Source organism: Podarcis raffonei, chromosome 13, assembly GCF_027172205.1.
Source record: "Podarcis raffonei isolate rPodRaf1 chromosome 13, rPodRaf1.pri, whole genome shotgun sequence".
In the NCBI taxonomy this organism is placed as follows: domain Eukaryota; kingdom Metazoa; phylum Chordata; class Lepidosauria; order Squamata; family Lacertidae; genus Podarcis; species Podarcis raffonei.
Genome location: NC_070614.1, coordinates 22,773,106 through 22,789,352, shown reverse-complemented (window position 1 = coordinate 22,789,352; position 16,247 = coordinate 22,773,106). Strand labels below are relative to the sequence as shown.

Here is a 16,247-nt window from a genome sequence, read left to right as displayed (position 1 = left end):
GCCGATCGGGACGGAGGCAGCTACGCAGGCGGACCACCCGCGCTCTGATTGGTCAAACGGCGTAGGGACCGCGCAGGGATTGGTCGCTCGACAGCGGAGTGGGCGGGCCTCATAGGGCGGTGCCCGGGTTGCTGAGGAGGAGGAAGATGGCGCCGTGAGGGGGGTCCCAGCCGCTGCCGCCTCTTTTTTCTATCCGGTGAGTGAGCCCAGCGGGGCGGGCCCGGGGTCGTGAAGAAGTGGGAGGAGAAACCAAGGGATGGGAACGCGGGGGCGTGCGGAGGAAGAGGAGGGGTCTGTGCAGTGGGAGGGGGGCCTTCGAGGGAGGGGGCCGAGCGCGCGAGCGGGACTGAAGCAACTGGGACCGGAAGGGGGCGGGGCTAAGACGAGAGCCCGCCTCCTCGGGGGACCCATAAGAGAGAGGGGGGAATGCAAGGAGTGGGAGAGAGAGATGGGGCTTGGGGTCGTCGACTGGTTCCTGGGGTCAGAGGGCATGTGGGGAGTGGGAGCAGAGGGGGTTTGTTTGCTTTCCCCTGGGCTCGGACTTTTAATAGCAACCTGATATCAAGCAGGTGAAGCTGTCTGTAGGTCCTCTGCTTTCATGTTAGCAAAAAAGGTGCCTGTCTCTTGATAAGCTTCTGTATGTTAGGCTGCTCTTGAAGGTACATGAGTGGTAGTGGTGGTAGGTTTACTAGCCTTAACAATGGACAGAAAAGGGGGCCACAGCCAAGGGTATTTAGAAGGTGTGCAGGAGATGGGCAGGGACTGAGCAGGGGGCAGAAGAAGATAAGCACTGGATGCAAAGGTAGCTAGCAAGGGAAAGAGGAGCAGGGCAGGGATAAGTGGTTCAAAGGCAGCCATTGAACTGGGGGGACAAAGTGTACAGAGAGACACGTGGTTATTGGGTGTAAGTGATGGGGGGTCCTCATACCAAGGGAAAAATAGGTGGGTGAATTGAGTTGGGAGGCATTGGATAGTCATGTAGTAGAAAACAGAATTTGAATGTGATGAAGGAAGTGCAGCAACCAGTGGAAAGGTGCAAAGATAATTTGGTGGCATGGAGAAGGATGGGTTCCATATGTTTGGAAGGGCCTAGGTTGTGCATTCGAAAGAAGGAGGTTGATGGCTGTTAAGTCAAGTAGCACAAGTAAAAGGTAGGTATGAGAGCGTGCTTGAGGGTTGATGTGTTGGTGGCTGACTACTGGGTGCACGTATGGGCATGTGGTTATAGCATACAGGGGTATAGTGTACAGGAGAAAGTGTGGGTGGCCCAGGAGCAAGAGAGAACATGTGGTCATGGATCCAGGAAGGTATGGAGAGAGGTGGGAATGACATAAACGTGGGACAGTCAGTGGTTATAAGAGGGTGGGCACATACTTAAATAATAGTGGGGAAGCAACAGGCATAAACCAGCATAGATTAAAAAGTCCATTGATGTTTTTGAATAAAAGATGGTATTTTTAATTTGTTGTGAGAATTATAATGTGTCTTTTTCAAAACAATGAAACGAATTCTAACATAAGCAACCATTTTAAAGTCTACACTAACTTCTAATGCCATACATTACTTAGGACCCAGGTATCTGCTGGACCATCTTCTCCCATAGCAACCCACAAGTCCATTATGATTGTCACTGGAGACCTTTATTCTGGTGCTCCTCTCTATCTAAAGTGTGGTGGGTGATGACTGGAGAGAGCCTTTTCCATGGTGTTTCCTGACTTTTGGAGCATTCTCCCAAAGGAGGGCTCCTCCTGCCCTGGAGACTTGATTAGGCACCAGGCAAAGGTGTTTGTTTCCCCAGACTTTTAAGAACTGCTGATTTAAGCATTTTTAATTTAGAACCGTTAGATTTTGCTGTTTATTTGAATGAGCAATTGCTGCTATATGATTTATTTATTTATTACTAGATGTGGTGTTTCTTACTGTTGGTCACCAGTCATCGCCATAAATGCAAGATGTACATTATATAGATAAAGTAATACATTATAAAGTAGAATCCATGGATTGTATCCAGTGCTAGTCAGACTGAGGTGAAGGGACCCCTGACCATTCGGTCCAGTCGTGGCCGACTCTGGGGTTGCTGCGCTCATCTCGCTCTATTGGCCAAGGGAGCCGGTGTACAACTTCCAGGTCATGTGGCGAACCAGAGTAGCACACGAAACGCTGTTTACCTTCCCGCCGGAGCGGTGCCTATTTATCTACTTGCACTTTGACGTGCTTTCGAACTGCTAGGTTGGCAGGAGCAGGGACCGAGCAACGGGAGCTCACCCCGTCGTGGGGATTCGAACCGCCGACCTTCTGATTGGCAAGTCCTAGGCTCTGTGGTTTAACCCACAGTGCCACCCGCGGCTAGTCAGACTAGAGCCACTAAAATGAATGGACATGACTAATTATTATTTTCAATGGGTTTACTCGAAGTAGAATTTAGTTGGATACAATCCCATGATACACTCAGACATGCTAAATTATAGAGGCCCCTAGGTATGCTGAAGGTATGCCTTCTCCCTTTCCCCCCCGGTCCCATATATAGTATCTATCCTCACTGTTCATTTTTTATTTAGTCAGTTGAGACACATAAAAAGTACACTGTAATAAATTGGTTAGTCTCTATGATGCTATAGGACTTGTATTTGATACAGAACTACCCATTTGGAATTTGTCCCTATTGAATTCACTGGGACTTGCTTCTGTGCCACCACAGTTAGGATCCCCCTCCCCAACCACTTTAGACTAAGGATTCCCAGATCCTCAATCCTTTCCTTGTGCCTTTTTAGAGTCCCTTTCCCACTCTTGTGTCTGCTGGCACAACATTTTCTAAAATTGTACTCCTTGCTGTGTGATGTGGGATGGTGCAAGGAGAATCTTGAGGATCCTACCAATTGAAATAAGTGGTTTTGTGGGTCTCTGGTAACTGGGTGTTTTTTAAAAAAGAGTCTGAGCACTAGTTACTATGTACAAATACTGATTTCACACACTTGTTAGTTATTCTAATGCAGGGGTGTCAAACTCAAATTCATCGGGGGGCCGCATCAGCAGTTTGGTCACCCTCAAAGGGCCGGTTGTATCTGTAGGACTTTATCAAAGTTATTTTTCCTTAGGCACTGGTGTGTGTTGTCTTGAACCTATACACTATTTAATATACCTATTCCAGTACGATTTTAAATAAGAATAGAAGAAGAAATAATAATGATTTTTTAAAAAGATGACGAGATGGGCTTCCAGGCAGACTGGAGCTCCAATGGGGAGGAGACAGGAGCCTGTCCCAACAGAGCAGAGCAGAAGCAAATGTTGCCTCCCCCTGCCCTGCCGCCACACTCAGGAGTCGGAGGATACGGAGCTGCAGTTTCTTCCTTGCAAGGGAGCCCCAGAGGCACTGGGGCGCAGGTGGCCAGGATGTCCTGCTGGGGCCCCGAGCTGCTGCAGTTGCTCCCGGGGAGGGGGCTATCCGCCAAGTCCTCCGGCCCGGAGAAAGCCGATGTGTTGGCGTGGGGAGGGGAGCGGTGTTTCATAGCCAGGCTCCCGCAGCCAAGTTGCTGGCAGGCTCCCACTTTGCTCCAGCCGCCCAGATGCCGGCGCGGTCCTCTTCGGGGTGGGAGGCGCCCCTGCTTTGCGGTGTGGCACACCGCCCGCCCGCCCGGCTCCCTCCACCCCACTCTGCGCAGCTGAACCGGCAGCAGCTTCGCCTCTCCCAGCCCAGCTGGGGTGTGCCGCCTGTGGCAGGACCTGCGCCAGGTCCCCGCTCTCCACTCGCCTCCGCCGTTCCCTTCCCCGCCTGCCAGCCCTGCTACTTACCCACCAGACCCCCAGCCAGCCCCTGGCCCCGCCGCCCGCACCCCTGGCCATCTCCTCGCCAGCTGCAGCGCCACAGTGGCCTCTTCTTGCGGCCCGAGCGAGTGAGCGAGCGGCGTTCGAAGCGTGGCTCTCGCTCCCTGCCTCCGCGGCTCTCTTGGGCTCCAAAAGTTGCCACACGCGCGGCCCGCCCCCTCGAGCTGCCGCGCCTGGGAGGCTGCGAGGGGCAGAGGCAGCCGGCTCCGAGCTCGGCTTCGCGGGACTGCCTCCTCTGCAGCGAGCCCCGGACTGGACCGAGCGAGCAGAAAGCCTCTTTGCCCGGCCCGCGAGGCAGGCGAAAGTTGCGGGACCCGCCAGTAGGCAGCGCCGATGGGGCGTGTCGGTTGGAGCCCTGTTTGCAAGCAGGCAGGGAAGGCTGTTGGCGTGGGTCACTTTTTAGAAAGGCAGAGAGCCTCCGCCGGAGTGCGGACCCTAAAATCTGGGTCGGGACCAGTAAAAAGGACGAGAATCTCGCTACCTCGCCCTTGATGCCACGGGCCACATGACGAGGTCTGGCGGGCCGGATTTGGCCCGCGGGCCTTGTGTTTGACACCCGTGTTCTAATGGAATGAGGGAAACCATCTCAAAGAACTGTCATTTCCCACCCACCCCCAATATAAGTGCTATATGCAGTATACACACTAGACTTTCCGGGGGATGCCAGTCTTTCTTCTGGAGGAGCTCAAAATTAGCTATTGAATATTTGGGGGTATCTCCCATAAGCATGGACCCCTTCTGCACTTAGGAAGTGGATTCAGTGGTGACTTGGCTAGTTCAAATTTTTTATTGCTTTTTCTGTCTGAAAGTGGGAGGGGGGCATCCAGACAGTGGCGTAGCGTGGGGGGTGCAGGGAGGGCCGGCCGCACCGGGCGCAACATCTGGGGTTTAGGGCAAATCCACGGGTTAGGGGGCGCAAATCCACGGGTTAGGGGGCGCGAATTACTTGCCTTGCCCCGGGTGCTGACAACCCACGCTACACCACTGCATCCAGGTCTTTGTGGCACTCAAAGAGGAGCTTTTTACATCTGCTGACCCGTGCTATTTCCATAGCCTAGTCAGAACAAAGAGTAAAAGAGGACTGATGCCATGATCTTGCATTGAAATATAATGTGTGCCCTATTTCAGTCCATCAAACACTTTTTTGTGTTTGTTCTCCACTAACTTCAGTGATTTCTTAGGCTCTGACTTGGGCTTGGTAGCTTTTGCTCATAGGTAAGTAGCAGACATGTTAATCCTGGCCATGTATCATTTAAATCAGAATTCAGGTTGAAATCCTAACCTCACTTGCCTGGAAGTAAGCCCCATTGAATTCAGTAGGATTTCTGAATAGGCATGGTTAAGATTACACTTTCATCACCACCGTCATGCTTTCCTATATAAAAATCTGTTCACTTTCACTCAGTATGATGCAAACAAAATCCAACCTCCCCACCAGCAAGACTCGCAATATACTTTCCTAAGCAGCTGCTAGCTACTCATAGCCCCACATGGTACAAACTAAACAGCAGAAGTTTAAAGCAGGCAAGAGAGCAACCACCTCCTGCAGAAAAAAGAAGGGGATGTGGTTATTTTAACCATGCACTGGGAGTCTAGTCCATGTCAGCTTGCTCTGCTCTTGTTTATGTGTGTTTGAGACTAGGGTGGATGCTACTTTATCCATGGCTACCATGCCAGTTGGCAGAGGTGCCAACTTGAATAAAATATTGTGGGGGGCCCAGGTAAGCCCCATCCCACATAATTGATCACATGACACAGTGCACACACCCCATTTGAATGGAAATGTCCATCAACTTTGTGGGGGCCAAAGCACCCATGGACCTAGGAGTTGGCTCCTATGCCAATTGGAAACCATATCAAGACTTCAGGGGTCAGCAAACTTTTTCAGCAGGGGGCCGGTCCACTGTCCCTCAGACCTTGGGGGGGGCGGACTATATTTTGGAAAAACATAAAAATGAACGAATTCCTATGCCCCACAAATAACCCAGAGATACATTTTAAATAAAAGGACACATTCTGCTCGTGTAAAAACACGCTGATTCCTCGACTGTCCGCGGGCCGGATTGAGAAGGCGATTGGGCCGGATCCGTCCCCTGGGCCTTAGTTTGCCTACCCATGATTTAGAGGAAGTCATTACACCAAGGGTAGGGAACCTAAGCCCCTACAGATGTTGCTGGACTACAACTCCCATCATCCTTCACTATCAAATCATGCTGCTTGAGGCAGGCAGGACTTGGAATCCCAACAATATATGGAGGACCACCAATTGCCCACCTATGCTTTACGTGGACTCTTTGATGTGGGATCCAGTCCTAGAGACAGCTGCAAAGACACAAGTTAGGGTACATGTAAAGGGACCTTAGTTAGTACTCTCCACTGAGCAAGCATTGGCCAATATGGCTGAATGCTTTTTTTTTTAACCGGGAGAGACTTGCTTAGTTATCTGGGAAGTGAATTGCTGCCCATTTTTTCTCCCCGCATGCATTTGAATGTGAGAAAACTATTAGCTTTCCACAGGTCTTGGGCAAATTGGTGTTTCTCAGCCTAACCTCCATGACAAGATTGTTGTGAGTGTACATGAGATAAGAAATATGAAGCACCTAGTTCAGACTGCCTCTAGTCGCTTGTGGTGATTAGTATGTTCCATTAGATGAGGATAAGAGTGGCGAACTTCATTTGTACTGCCAAGCCTCATTTTCCTGGTTCTCAGTAGCAGGCAGCCCTGGGATGATGGATATGCCTTGAGAGTAGAATGGGCTGGATGGGCAGGATACAAATTTGTTAAATAAATCAAGAACACGGTTCTCCAGATTTAGGCTATGGATAACATTTTTTTCTTGGGACTTCTTTCGCACATTTTATTCCATCATGGAACCCAACGCTGCATATGGTTTGGTTCCCAGGAGGTCTCCCACCCAGACACAGACCAGAGGCAGACCCTGCTTAGCTTCTGCAAGGTAGCGCATTTGTGTGCCTTCAGACCATACCTTAGACCTGTGATCAAGAGATTTAAATATGCTTTAAAAAATGAAAATAATCCTAAGGCTCTCTGATTTTTGTGGATATTGCCATTGTGGATGCAGGCCTCAGTAAACAGTTAGACATCTTTCCTTCTTGCAGATACAGAGGACAGCATGGCTGCCACTGCTGCTGTCAGTCCCAGCGAATACTTGCAACCTGCTGCTTCTACAGCTCAGGTAGGTCTGTAAAATGTTTGTGGCTTAGTGGTGTCACTGCATGAGGAGACAATGAATGCTGGTTCCAGTTACAGGATAGCAATGCTTGTGTGGTAGGGTCCTGGGCTGTAAGTAAGGAAAGCATTGACTGATCAGCTTTTGTAGAACTGAAGCTCAAAGGCAGATGATTCACTCTGCAAAGAAAGCCTAGCTGACAGTCAAGTCCTCCCAGGTTTCCTTGATCTTGCATGTTCAAAAAAGCATGTGGGATATTACTGCTTCAGAATTCAGGTGGCAAATGCTATGTTTTAATGCTCTCCCATGTGAAAGTGGTTTCTGTGTAGAAAACATGTCAGAGAAAAGGCTATGTCAGAATGCTCTCCTCTTTGTAGAAGCAGGAATTCCCCCACCTCCTGCCATTCTGAAGTGGTACAGTCCCAATTTGGCTATTCCATGTTTTCCTTTCTAAATGTGTAATTGGTCCCAATACATGTTTAATGCATACCCACCCTTCAGGTTGGGTCGGATGCCCTATATAAATATTCCTTGGGTCAAGTAAGCACCATTCCTGAGCATTTGGTTGATGAGCTATTAACTAACGGAGGCGCTTTCCTCAAAGCCTTTGCTCCTGACACCCCTTTCTTTCCCAGATGATAGCATCTGCTTTAGCAAAAAAATGAGGCAGAGAAAGGTATTTGCATTCTATACGTCTCCTGGCCCTGATCAAAGAAACGAGAGGGCATGTACACCACAGGGATTCAGAATCCTATGTGAAAGAGATAATTATTTCATTGGTTTCCTGAACTCCCAGAGCACTGGGAGCCCAGAGCCACCCACTCAAAACACACAAAGGAGGTGGCCTGAAAAAAGCGTGCGCTGCTGTGATTTCCTGTAGAAGTTAGAAAGGCCTTTTAAACTTGGAACTTTTTTTTTAATGTTTTTTGTTTTTTTACAAATCTAAGTTTAAGGAGTCTTTCTAGCAGCTGTGGCAATGGCACAGGCATTCACCTGACCACCTCACCCAGATTGCCTGGCTGAGAGAGACGGCAAGCTTCTGGCAGCTGCCGTGATTAACTCTTTGTGGGGTGCTACCGATCATACAAATCCATCATTGCCATGTGGCTTTTCTCCACTGTTAGCAGTGGCATGGAGGAAACCTCATGCCACTTTCTAACCCAAGAGGCAAGCAGGGGTATCAACTTGAATAAAACATTGAGGGGGCAAGTAAGGCCATAGGGGGGCATCTGCCATGTAATTTCAGTTTCGGGTGACTTCTTTCTTGCTTGACGTTTGTGTAAAGTTGGCCTGAGAGAAGCATTTTAGGTGCAGAATGAACAGGAGCATAGATACTCTCTTTGAAGCACAGTTAATGTTCTGATTCCAGCCCTCTTCCTTTGTGTGAATGTTTCAGGAATCTCTTTTGTTTCCTCGCCATCATCAAAGTGCATCTCTGTTTGCACTATAGGAAGCAGAGGTCTCTGAAAACTCCAGAATATCCCCTGACCTGACCTGACCTGTTTTCATGTGCTCTCTTGGCGACAGAGAGAAATCAGCATTTATATGCTCTTGTTCTTCAAACGTGTGTGAGAGCAGTATTGAGGCCATTGCTCCTCAAAAACCCCACAAAAGCTTCTGGTGTTATTCATATACAGCAGGAAATGAAAACTTTGTTCTTTTTTTGGAAACGTTATAATGAGGAGCAAGGCATGGCTATATCTTAGCTTCCATTTGGGCCTCATGGAGCTTTAATGGAAAGCAGAGGACATGAAAATGCCTGTAGTCAATTTATCTGCAATTAAGAAACAGGGGAAGTCTGTCTACAATGTGGAGATGACACTGACTTAACTTTATAGGACTGTTGGATTTTGAGACCATGTAGGTGGAGCACCTTAGGCACTCAGGAGTGCAATATATTGTTATTCTTAGAAACTACACTAGATTGTTGAAGTCAAATTCAGTGGTGAGATCTTCTTATTTGAGAATGTGATACTGTGCACCCTTAGAACAAAGCCCCATATCTTAGTTGTGGGAATTAAGATACTGCCCATACATTGGGCTTCCTTCCTTTCCAGCTACGCTATGCTGGATCTGAAACAACCTGTTTGTTGCCAGCCTACCTGTAACACAACTCTTCTGTTCCTGTAGGATTCTCAGCCATCTCCACTAGCCCTGCTTGCAGCCACATGTAGCAAAATCGGTCCTCCAGCTGTAGAAGCAGCAGTTGCCTCTCCTGCCCCTCCTCAGCCTGCTCCTCGGAAACTGGTGCCCATCAAGCCTGCTCCCCTCCCGCTGAGCTCCAGCAAGAACAGCATTGGGATTTTGTCATCCAAAGGGAACCTCTTCCAAATCCAGGGGTCTCAGCTCGGGACATCCTATCCCGGCGGGCAATTGGTGTTCACTATCCAGAACCCAACTGTGATCAACAAAGGGGCCCGCTCACCTGCCAACATCCAGTACCAGGCGGTTCCGCAGATCCAGACGACATCAGGGCAGACCATTCAAGTACAGCAGAACTTGGGCAACCAGATACAGATTATTCCCAGTACCATCACCCCTTCTTCCTCTTCCTCGTCAGCATCCTCTTCCTCCTCCTCAACTCATAAGCCTGTGCCAATCAAACCTGCGCCCGCTCATAAGACCCCACCAACAGCTGTCCATAACGCAAGCAACGTGGTCAAGTTAACTGGCACTGGTGGCAACGTCACTCTTACCCTGCCAGTGAGCAACCTGGTGAGTGCCGGGGACACCAGTGCTCAAACTCAGATCGTCCCAGACAGCCCCTCCAAACCAAGCAAAAAGGCCCGGAAGAAGGTGGTGTCCTCACCCCAGGCAGCTGCGATGGCTGTGACAGAGCAAGTGGAGACGGTCTTGATAGAAACGACGGCCGACAACATCATCCAAGCAGGGAACAACCTGTTGATTGTGCAGAGCCCGGGATCTGGGCAGCCAGCGATGGTCCAACAGGTGCAAGTGGTCCAACCCAAACAGGAACAGCAGGTGGTTCAGATTCCACAGCAGGCTCTGCGCGTGGTCCAGGCAGCCTCGGCCACTCTTCCAACCGTTCCTCAGAAATCCCCACAGAACTTCCAGATCCAGACAACTGAGCCAATTCCCACTCAGGTATTTGGGAGTTTCAGTTGCTGATCAAGAATGCCTGGAATTATGGGGCGGAATTGGGGCTGGGGTGGGAGGAATTCCAGTCTTCTAAGCATAGTAAAGTACATACCCAATGGATTATTTGCTCATTTGAGTGTGCCTGTATGCATGTGCACACACATGCATATAAAATTTAGGGAGTCCATTTTCTCAACCAAAATATAAAAAATGCTATGTGCAAATTATTTAACAAGCCGTCTGATCCAGTAATTTTCAGTCATTGTGAAAATTATAGTTCTATAGTGGGGCCTGCAGTGCTTGGAGGTAATTGCTGTCCCCCACCCCCCAACATCCCCAGACACGGGTACTAAGCTCTAGTTCCCCCACCTCACCTCAGTAGCTTTATTTGGATCTAGATCTGTTGGTTATTTTTTTCACTTCTAAACTGCCCCATCTCTAGAGTTCCTGACAACATGAAAATAAAATGTCTACTGTCACCAAACCTCTTAAATCACATTTAATTTGTTTTGATTTGTTTTATTTTACTTATTTATAGAATTTCTTCTTCCTGCACCCAGTGTGGCTTACAAATAATTAATATATATATTTTTACAAAGCATCCCAAACATTTTTTTACTGCAACCAGGAGACCAAGAAAATTAGTGAGGGTTGCATTTCTGTCGTGCCATTTAGCATGTTAAACCTTTTAGTAGTAGTAGTGGTAGCTTTGGAGCCAGACTTGTTCAGGATTTTTAAAAAATTAAGTTATCTGGCGATATTAATGTCTATATTGCAATAAAGTGAAATAACTACATTTTTATTTAAATTGCCAAAAGTGGAATGGTGACAAGTGCACAAGAGAGTACGCTTGGCATAAGGAATTATCACAGTGATAGGGATAAGGTATAATATAGGGAGGTGGGGAGCCCATGTTCATTATGATCAAGGTATCTACATTAATGCAAGGATAGAAAATGTGTCTGTATTAAGAAAGTGTTATATAATCTAAAATAAAGCTATAAAAGGGTAATGGGAGACCACCAAAATGGGAAGCTGCAGACTGAACGCTTTTTCCTTTTTGTGTCATTTGTTTAGGTCTATTTCAAGACGCCTTCCGGTGAGCTGCAGACAGTGCTTCTGCAGGAAGCCCCAAGTGTAACTGTGGCACCTTCTTCCACTGCCTCCTCTGCCACTTCCTGCAGCAGTCCTGCACCCCGCACCTCCCAGACAGGAGGAAGTACCAAAAAGACAGGGGCTCGCAAAGAGCGCGCCCTGCCAAAGATCGCCCCTGCCGGAGGCATCATCAGTCTCAATGCTGCTCAGCTTGCTGCTGCTGCTCAGGCAATGCAGACCATCAGCATCAATGGGGTGCAAGTTCAAGGCGTTCCTGTCACCATCACCAACACAGGAGGTAGTGTATGTGATATGTAATGATCCTGCGATGAGCAGCATTTCCAGATGGATATAGCTTTCCTGGAGGGATATGTGTTGTGTGTGTTTTTTTTAAAGGTTTGGGACAACACCAGGGAAACATGGAGAGAAACGGCATAGAGACAAGGGAGACTAGGACAGCCATAGAACAAAACTGAATTTAAGTGGAATTAATTTCTGAGTATACTTGCTTTATGATTGGGCTGCCTAAAGGATGTCTCTCTTGTTCCCTGCAAATCTTGTTACACATAGTTTACGGCACATATAAAAGTTGATATGGTAGGCAATGAAACCTTTACTGCTTGAGGTCCCTGTTTCAAGCTGCTTTTCATAATTATCTTCCTGGGTAGGAGGTGCAAGCTTGGGATTGTATTGACCTACTTTACCCGGAATGAGGACAAGTTGCCAAATGGATGCAGGAGAATGGCTACTTCTGATGGCCAAAGCAGCCCCAAAATATAGTGGCAGTGCTGTTATGCTCAAGAGTGCCGGAGGATCTTCTGGCTTTTGTAAGGCATCCTTATGCTATCTCAACTGCATGCGTGGTGTGTCCTTGCACATACAGCTATAACAGCACTACAGCACCCTTTCTGCTTTTGTACACTTGCTGACTGGGGAAATAAGGAGTCAGGCAACACTTATTACTTCTGCTTCTCTGAGACCGAAAAGGTTATGAGAGGCTTGATGTTCATAATACGGCAAGATGTCAGAGGAAGCAGTGGGATGTGGGGAGCAGGTAGGGCTGTGAAGGAGAACTCCAGCGAGAACTAAAACCAGGGGCGATAGAGCTGATAAGGCCGGGGAGAACCTTGGTGCCTGGTCCCAGGCAGAAACGAAATCCTGGTATTCAGAACCCTGGATAGTTCTTCAAGCCCAGTGCAGTACTGACATGTAGAAAGGCAAGGGAGAAAAGTTTCAGTGAGGGGTCTGTGATATCTTGGCCTAACTTTCTATGGAGCTTTAGTGGAGTAACTGTACCTCCCCCACTGAATCTGGGCATATCTAAGCTTCATCCATCCCTTTTCCTTCAGGCCAGCAACAGCTGACGGTGCAAAACGTCTCTGGCAACAACCTGACCATCAGCGGACTGAGCCCCACCCAGATTCAGCTGCAGATGGAGCAAGCACTCCTGGGGGACCTGCAGCCCGGGGAGAAGAGACGGCGGATGGCTTGCACTTGCCCCAATTGCAAGGATGGGGAAAAGAGGTAAGGGAAGAAGCCCCTAGGCCTCTCAACAAATTACTGCTCTGGCAACAAATACTTCCGTTTCTGCGTTAGGATTTGGGTGGCAGCAACAGAGTAGAGATTATTTCCAGAGGAGCAGCTGGGTTACTACTTGGTACCAGTTAGCAGTGTTGCTGCTACTTAAGTCATCCTTGGAGAGCTAGTAATCTGATCTGTGAGGTTTCACCAGGGCACTCTGCTTTGAAGTCAAGTGTTCCCAGGTTTCTCACCCCTTTTATTTCCCTCCAGGCTGGGGGATCAGGGGAAGAAGAGGCACATCTGCCACGTGCCTGAATGTGGCAAGACCTTCCGCAAGACCTCCCTGCTCCGGGCCCATGTGCGCCTGCACACAGGGGAGCGCCCTTTCGTCTGCAACTGGGTCTTTTGCGGGAAGCGATTCACGCGAAGTGACGAGCTACAGCGGCATGCCCGGACGCATACAGGTGGGTCGTCTCCTCTCTGCTTCTCTCTCCCACCTGCACCCCTGCTCTTTGAGTCGTATAACACTAATGGATAGGAAAAGCATTTTATAAATCCTAATTACTCTGGCATCTTCTCTGAGTCATCTGTATGACAACCATGTAAGGCAAGCATGGCCAAACTTAGCCCTCCAGATGTTTTGGGACTACAACTCCCATCACCCCTGACCACTGGTCCTGTTAGCTAGGGATGGTGGGAGTTGTAGTCCCAAAACAGCTGGAGGGCCAAGTTTGGCCATGCCTGATGTAAGGCAAGCCTATGAGGCTGCTGTCGTTTCACAGATGGAGAGCTAAGGCTTGAGAGACGGTGGCCTAGCTCCTGCTTTGACGGTGAGCCTGTCTTTGGGCTATACTATTGCAAGGTGTGGGGTTGCTCACATGGTTAAATGCTTCCTCATACAGAAATTAATTCCTCCGTATAGAAAATCAGGTCTAATGGAGAAGTATTCTAGTCTAGCTTTCCCCAAACCCACTTGTTTTCTGCGTGCTGGAACTTTATATGGAAAAGTGTTGAGTTATATGTGTCCCCACCCGCAGGCTGGAGTGGTGTAGCTCAGAGATGAGCGTTTACTACCTTGGAAAGGACTAAGCTAGATTCTTGCTTGAGTCCTCCCAATGAGAGACTCCCGGGCTCACAGGTCATAGTTATAACTACCCTATGCCAATTCTTCTCTAAAGCAACTGCCTCTGCGCTCACCCAAGCCTTAAACATGTTGCTGTTCAAGCATAGCTGCTGGTACCATAACTATTGCTCAGCTACAGTGGCCGTATGGCGGCTGCTACAAGTGTGGTGGAGATCCCTGTTAGCCATGCTGGTTGGAGCTGAGGGGAGATGGAGTCCCGCAAGGAGAACCACAGGCTCCCCAGAACCCTAATGTAAATATCTGTTATACGCTTTGCTTAAAGAAGGCACCCCAAACAGCAGGCTGAGACTCCTGTATGCTCCCTGTAGCATGCAGGACATGCGGAAGGTGATAAGCCATTCTTGTTATGAATGTCTGTATATGTGGTTTTCATTTACTTATAAAAGCTAAGGCTTCCTTCATTTTTCTGAAACCCTTTAAAAAATCCGTCCATCCAAGACAAGTGCCTATCACCACATCTTGTGTCAGCAAATCCCACCAGTTAATTTACATGTTTGTGTGAACTTGTATTGCGCATGCCGACGTCGCTCTCGTTTCCTTCCTTTCGGCAGGCGACAAGCGTTTTGAGTGTGCCCAGTGCCAAAAGCGCTTCATTAGAAGCGACCACCTGACAAAGCACTATAAAACTCACCTGGTCACCAAGAACTTGTAGGGCTGGGTGCAATCGGAAAAGGAAAGGGAGCAGTGTGGGTGCCGACGACCCTTTGCCACGAAGGATGGTCTCTGCGAAAGGACAGCGACATGCCCAAGCAACCCTCCTGACTGGGACAACATCTGCACAAAGAAGGCAGTAACAGCCGCTGTTCTTTCCATCGGATGACCTCCGCCTCCTTGCACACTCTGTCAGAACCTCTTGGAAGGTGCATCAGACGCTGTGGTTTCAGTCTGGGATGAAGGAGAAACAACGTCGCTTCCAAGCGAATTGGCTAAAAATCAGCACAAAGCCCAGTAGCGGGCAGGGAAAGGGTGGGGGTGGGGGAGGAGTTAGCAAGGCAAAGTGCATCCACCCAGTGGCCTGAGGAGCCCACCAAGCAAATGCCCTGCTCCGCCGCACCAAAGGGCCTCTTTGTGTGTTTGATAGTAGCACCAGCGAAACTATACCCCACTTGTAATCTTGATTCCCTCTTCCCGCCCACCTCTATGTGCTTGTGAAGCTTTTGAATGGTGGGCAGGGAAGCCGCCCAAAATGGGACTCTCTCTGCACCCCCAGCACATTCCTACTTTATATTTAAAATTATAAATATCTATAAATATATATCTATATCTATATTAAAAAAACAAAACCTCCTTAGGAAGCCCCCTGTTTTTTCTACGGAGAAGGTTGCCTTATATTTTCCTCCAAATTATGTATTGTGAGTTGTTGTTGTTTTTTAATTTAATGATTCCTCCTTTTTTAAAAGAAAGTCTCACTCCAAGGAAAGATGCAGGCACAGTCCCAAGCCCCTGTGCTAAGGCAAGAGCTCTGCACCCAGGCCTGTGAACTAGGGGAGTGGGGTGCTCTTGTGTGTACACACGGAGCTTTCTATGGTGTGCAAGCAGCAGCACTTTGCTCAGGAGAGTGGAGAAAGTCTTATGTGTGAACGGGATCCCTTGTTTGTTTGTAGCAGAACGGATGGATCAGAGCCATGTGCCCTGATGCAGACAGCCACGAGGGCAGCAGAAATCTGCTCTTAACACATGCGAGGCACTTGGCAAACCCTGTGGTGTATAGCATGCAGTTCAGCACTGAACGAAAGATGCAGCTCCATGTGTGGAAACAGATTGTTTTTAATGCATTGGAGTGATGGGCTGCAACCCAGTGGGAGGTTGCAGACTGCCGAGCCCTATTGAAGTGAGCTAATTATTTGTGTGCCGAAATGCAAGCATTGTTTTTCCAGAACTGAAGGTTGTTCTCTCTCCTCTCTCCCTCCCACTCACCTTATGTTCCATCATATTTCTTTCCAGAAAACTAGTGTTACCTCCCGCTTTTTTTTCTAAAACAGAAGTCCGATACAGCCCCTTTTGTGTATTATAGTGTATATTGTATCATAGACTATATATTGCGTTATGTGTTTCCTACATGTTTCAGAAGCATACGGCTTGTTATTTTTGAGCTTTTAAATTAAAAAAAAATCCACTTTATTTTTTAGTTGTAACGGCTTGAAGTATGTTTTTCTTTAAGTGGCAATTCATTGCTGTTGTTTTTAATCAATGCTATGTGTGACGCCAGAAGGGGAGGAGTCGGGGGGGGGGAGAAAAATCACGTTTCTTGATAAATCCAATTGTTGGAAGCAAATCCAGCCACAGTTTGGGAACAAAGGATCGTTTTGCTTTGCTGCATTTTAAAGAATGAAAGAGCAAGCACATTTAGGTGGCTTGTTGAGGTATAAAGAGAT

The 16,247-nt window shown here is 48.3% G+C and overlaps 1 protein-coding gene across 2 annotated transcripts; it reads left to right on the top strand.

Annotated features, from left to right (window-relative positions):
- The first annotated feature begins 73 nt into the window (after window positions 1–73).
- Window positions 74–15,993, top strand: SP2 (Sp2 transcription factor). 2 transcript variants are annotated; one of them, XM_053363230.1, is made up of 7 exons: window positions 74–196; window positions 6,943–7,019; window positions 9,144–10,118; window positions 11,190–11,505; window positions 12,557–12,731; window positions 12,999–13,192; window positions 14,424–15,993. In XM_053363230.1, the coding sequence occupies exons 2-7, from the start codon at window positions 6,957–6,959 to the stop codon at window positions 14,522–14,524; spliced, it is 1,824 nt and encodes a 607-aa protein (XP_053219205.1). In that variant the 5' UTR covers window positions 74–196; window positions 6,943–6,956; the 3' UTR covers window positions 14,525–15,993. The 2 variants fall into 2 exon arrangements, with proteins under 2 accessions (XP_053219205.1, XP_053219206.1); XM_053363231.1 differs by lacking the exon at window positions 74–196 and adding an exon at window positions 476–1,151.
- Window positions 15,994–16,247: the final 254 nt, after the last annotated feature.

Coding starts and splice junctions, on each gene's coding strand:
- SP2 (XM_053363230.1), top strand. CDS start 6,957: ATGGCTGCCACTGCTGCTGTCAGTCCCAGCGAATACTTGCAACCTGCT. Junction 11,506..12,556: donor CACCATCACCAACACAGGAG/GTAGTGTATGTG, acceptor CTTTTCCTTCAG/GCCAGCAACAGCTGACGGTG. Junction 12,732..12,998: donor TGCAAGGATGGGGAAAAGAG/GTAAGGGAAGAA, acceptor ATTTCCCTCCAG/GCTGGGGGATCAGGGGAAGA.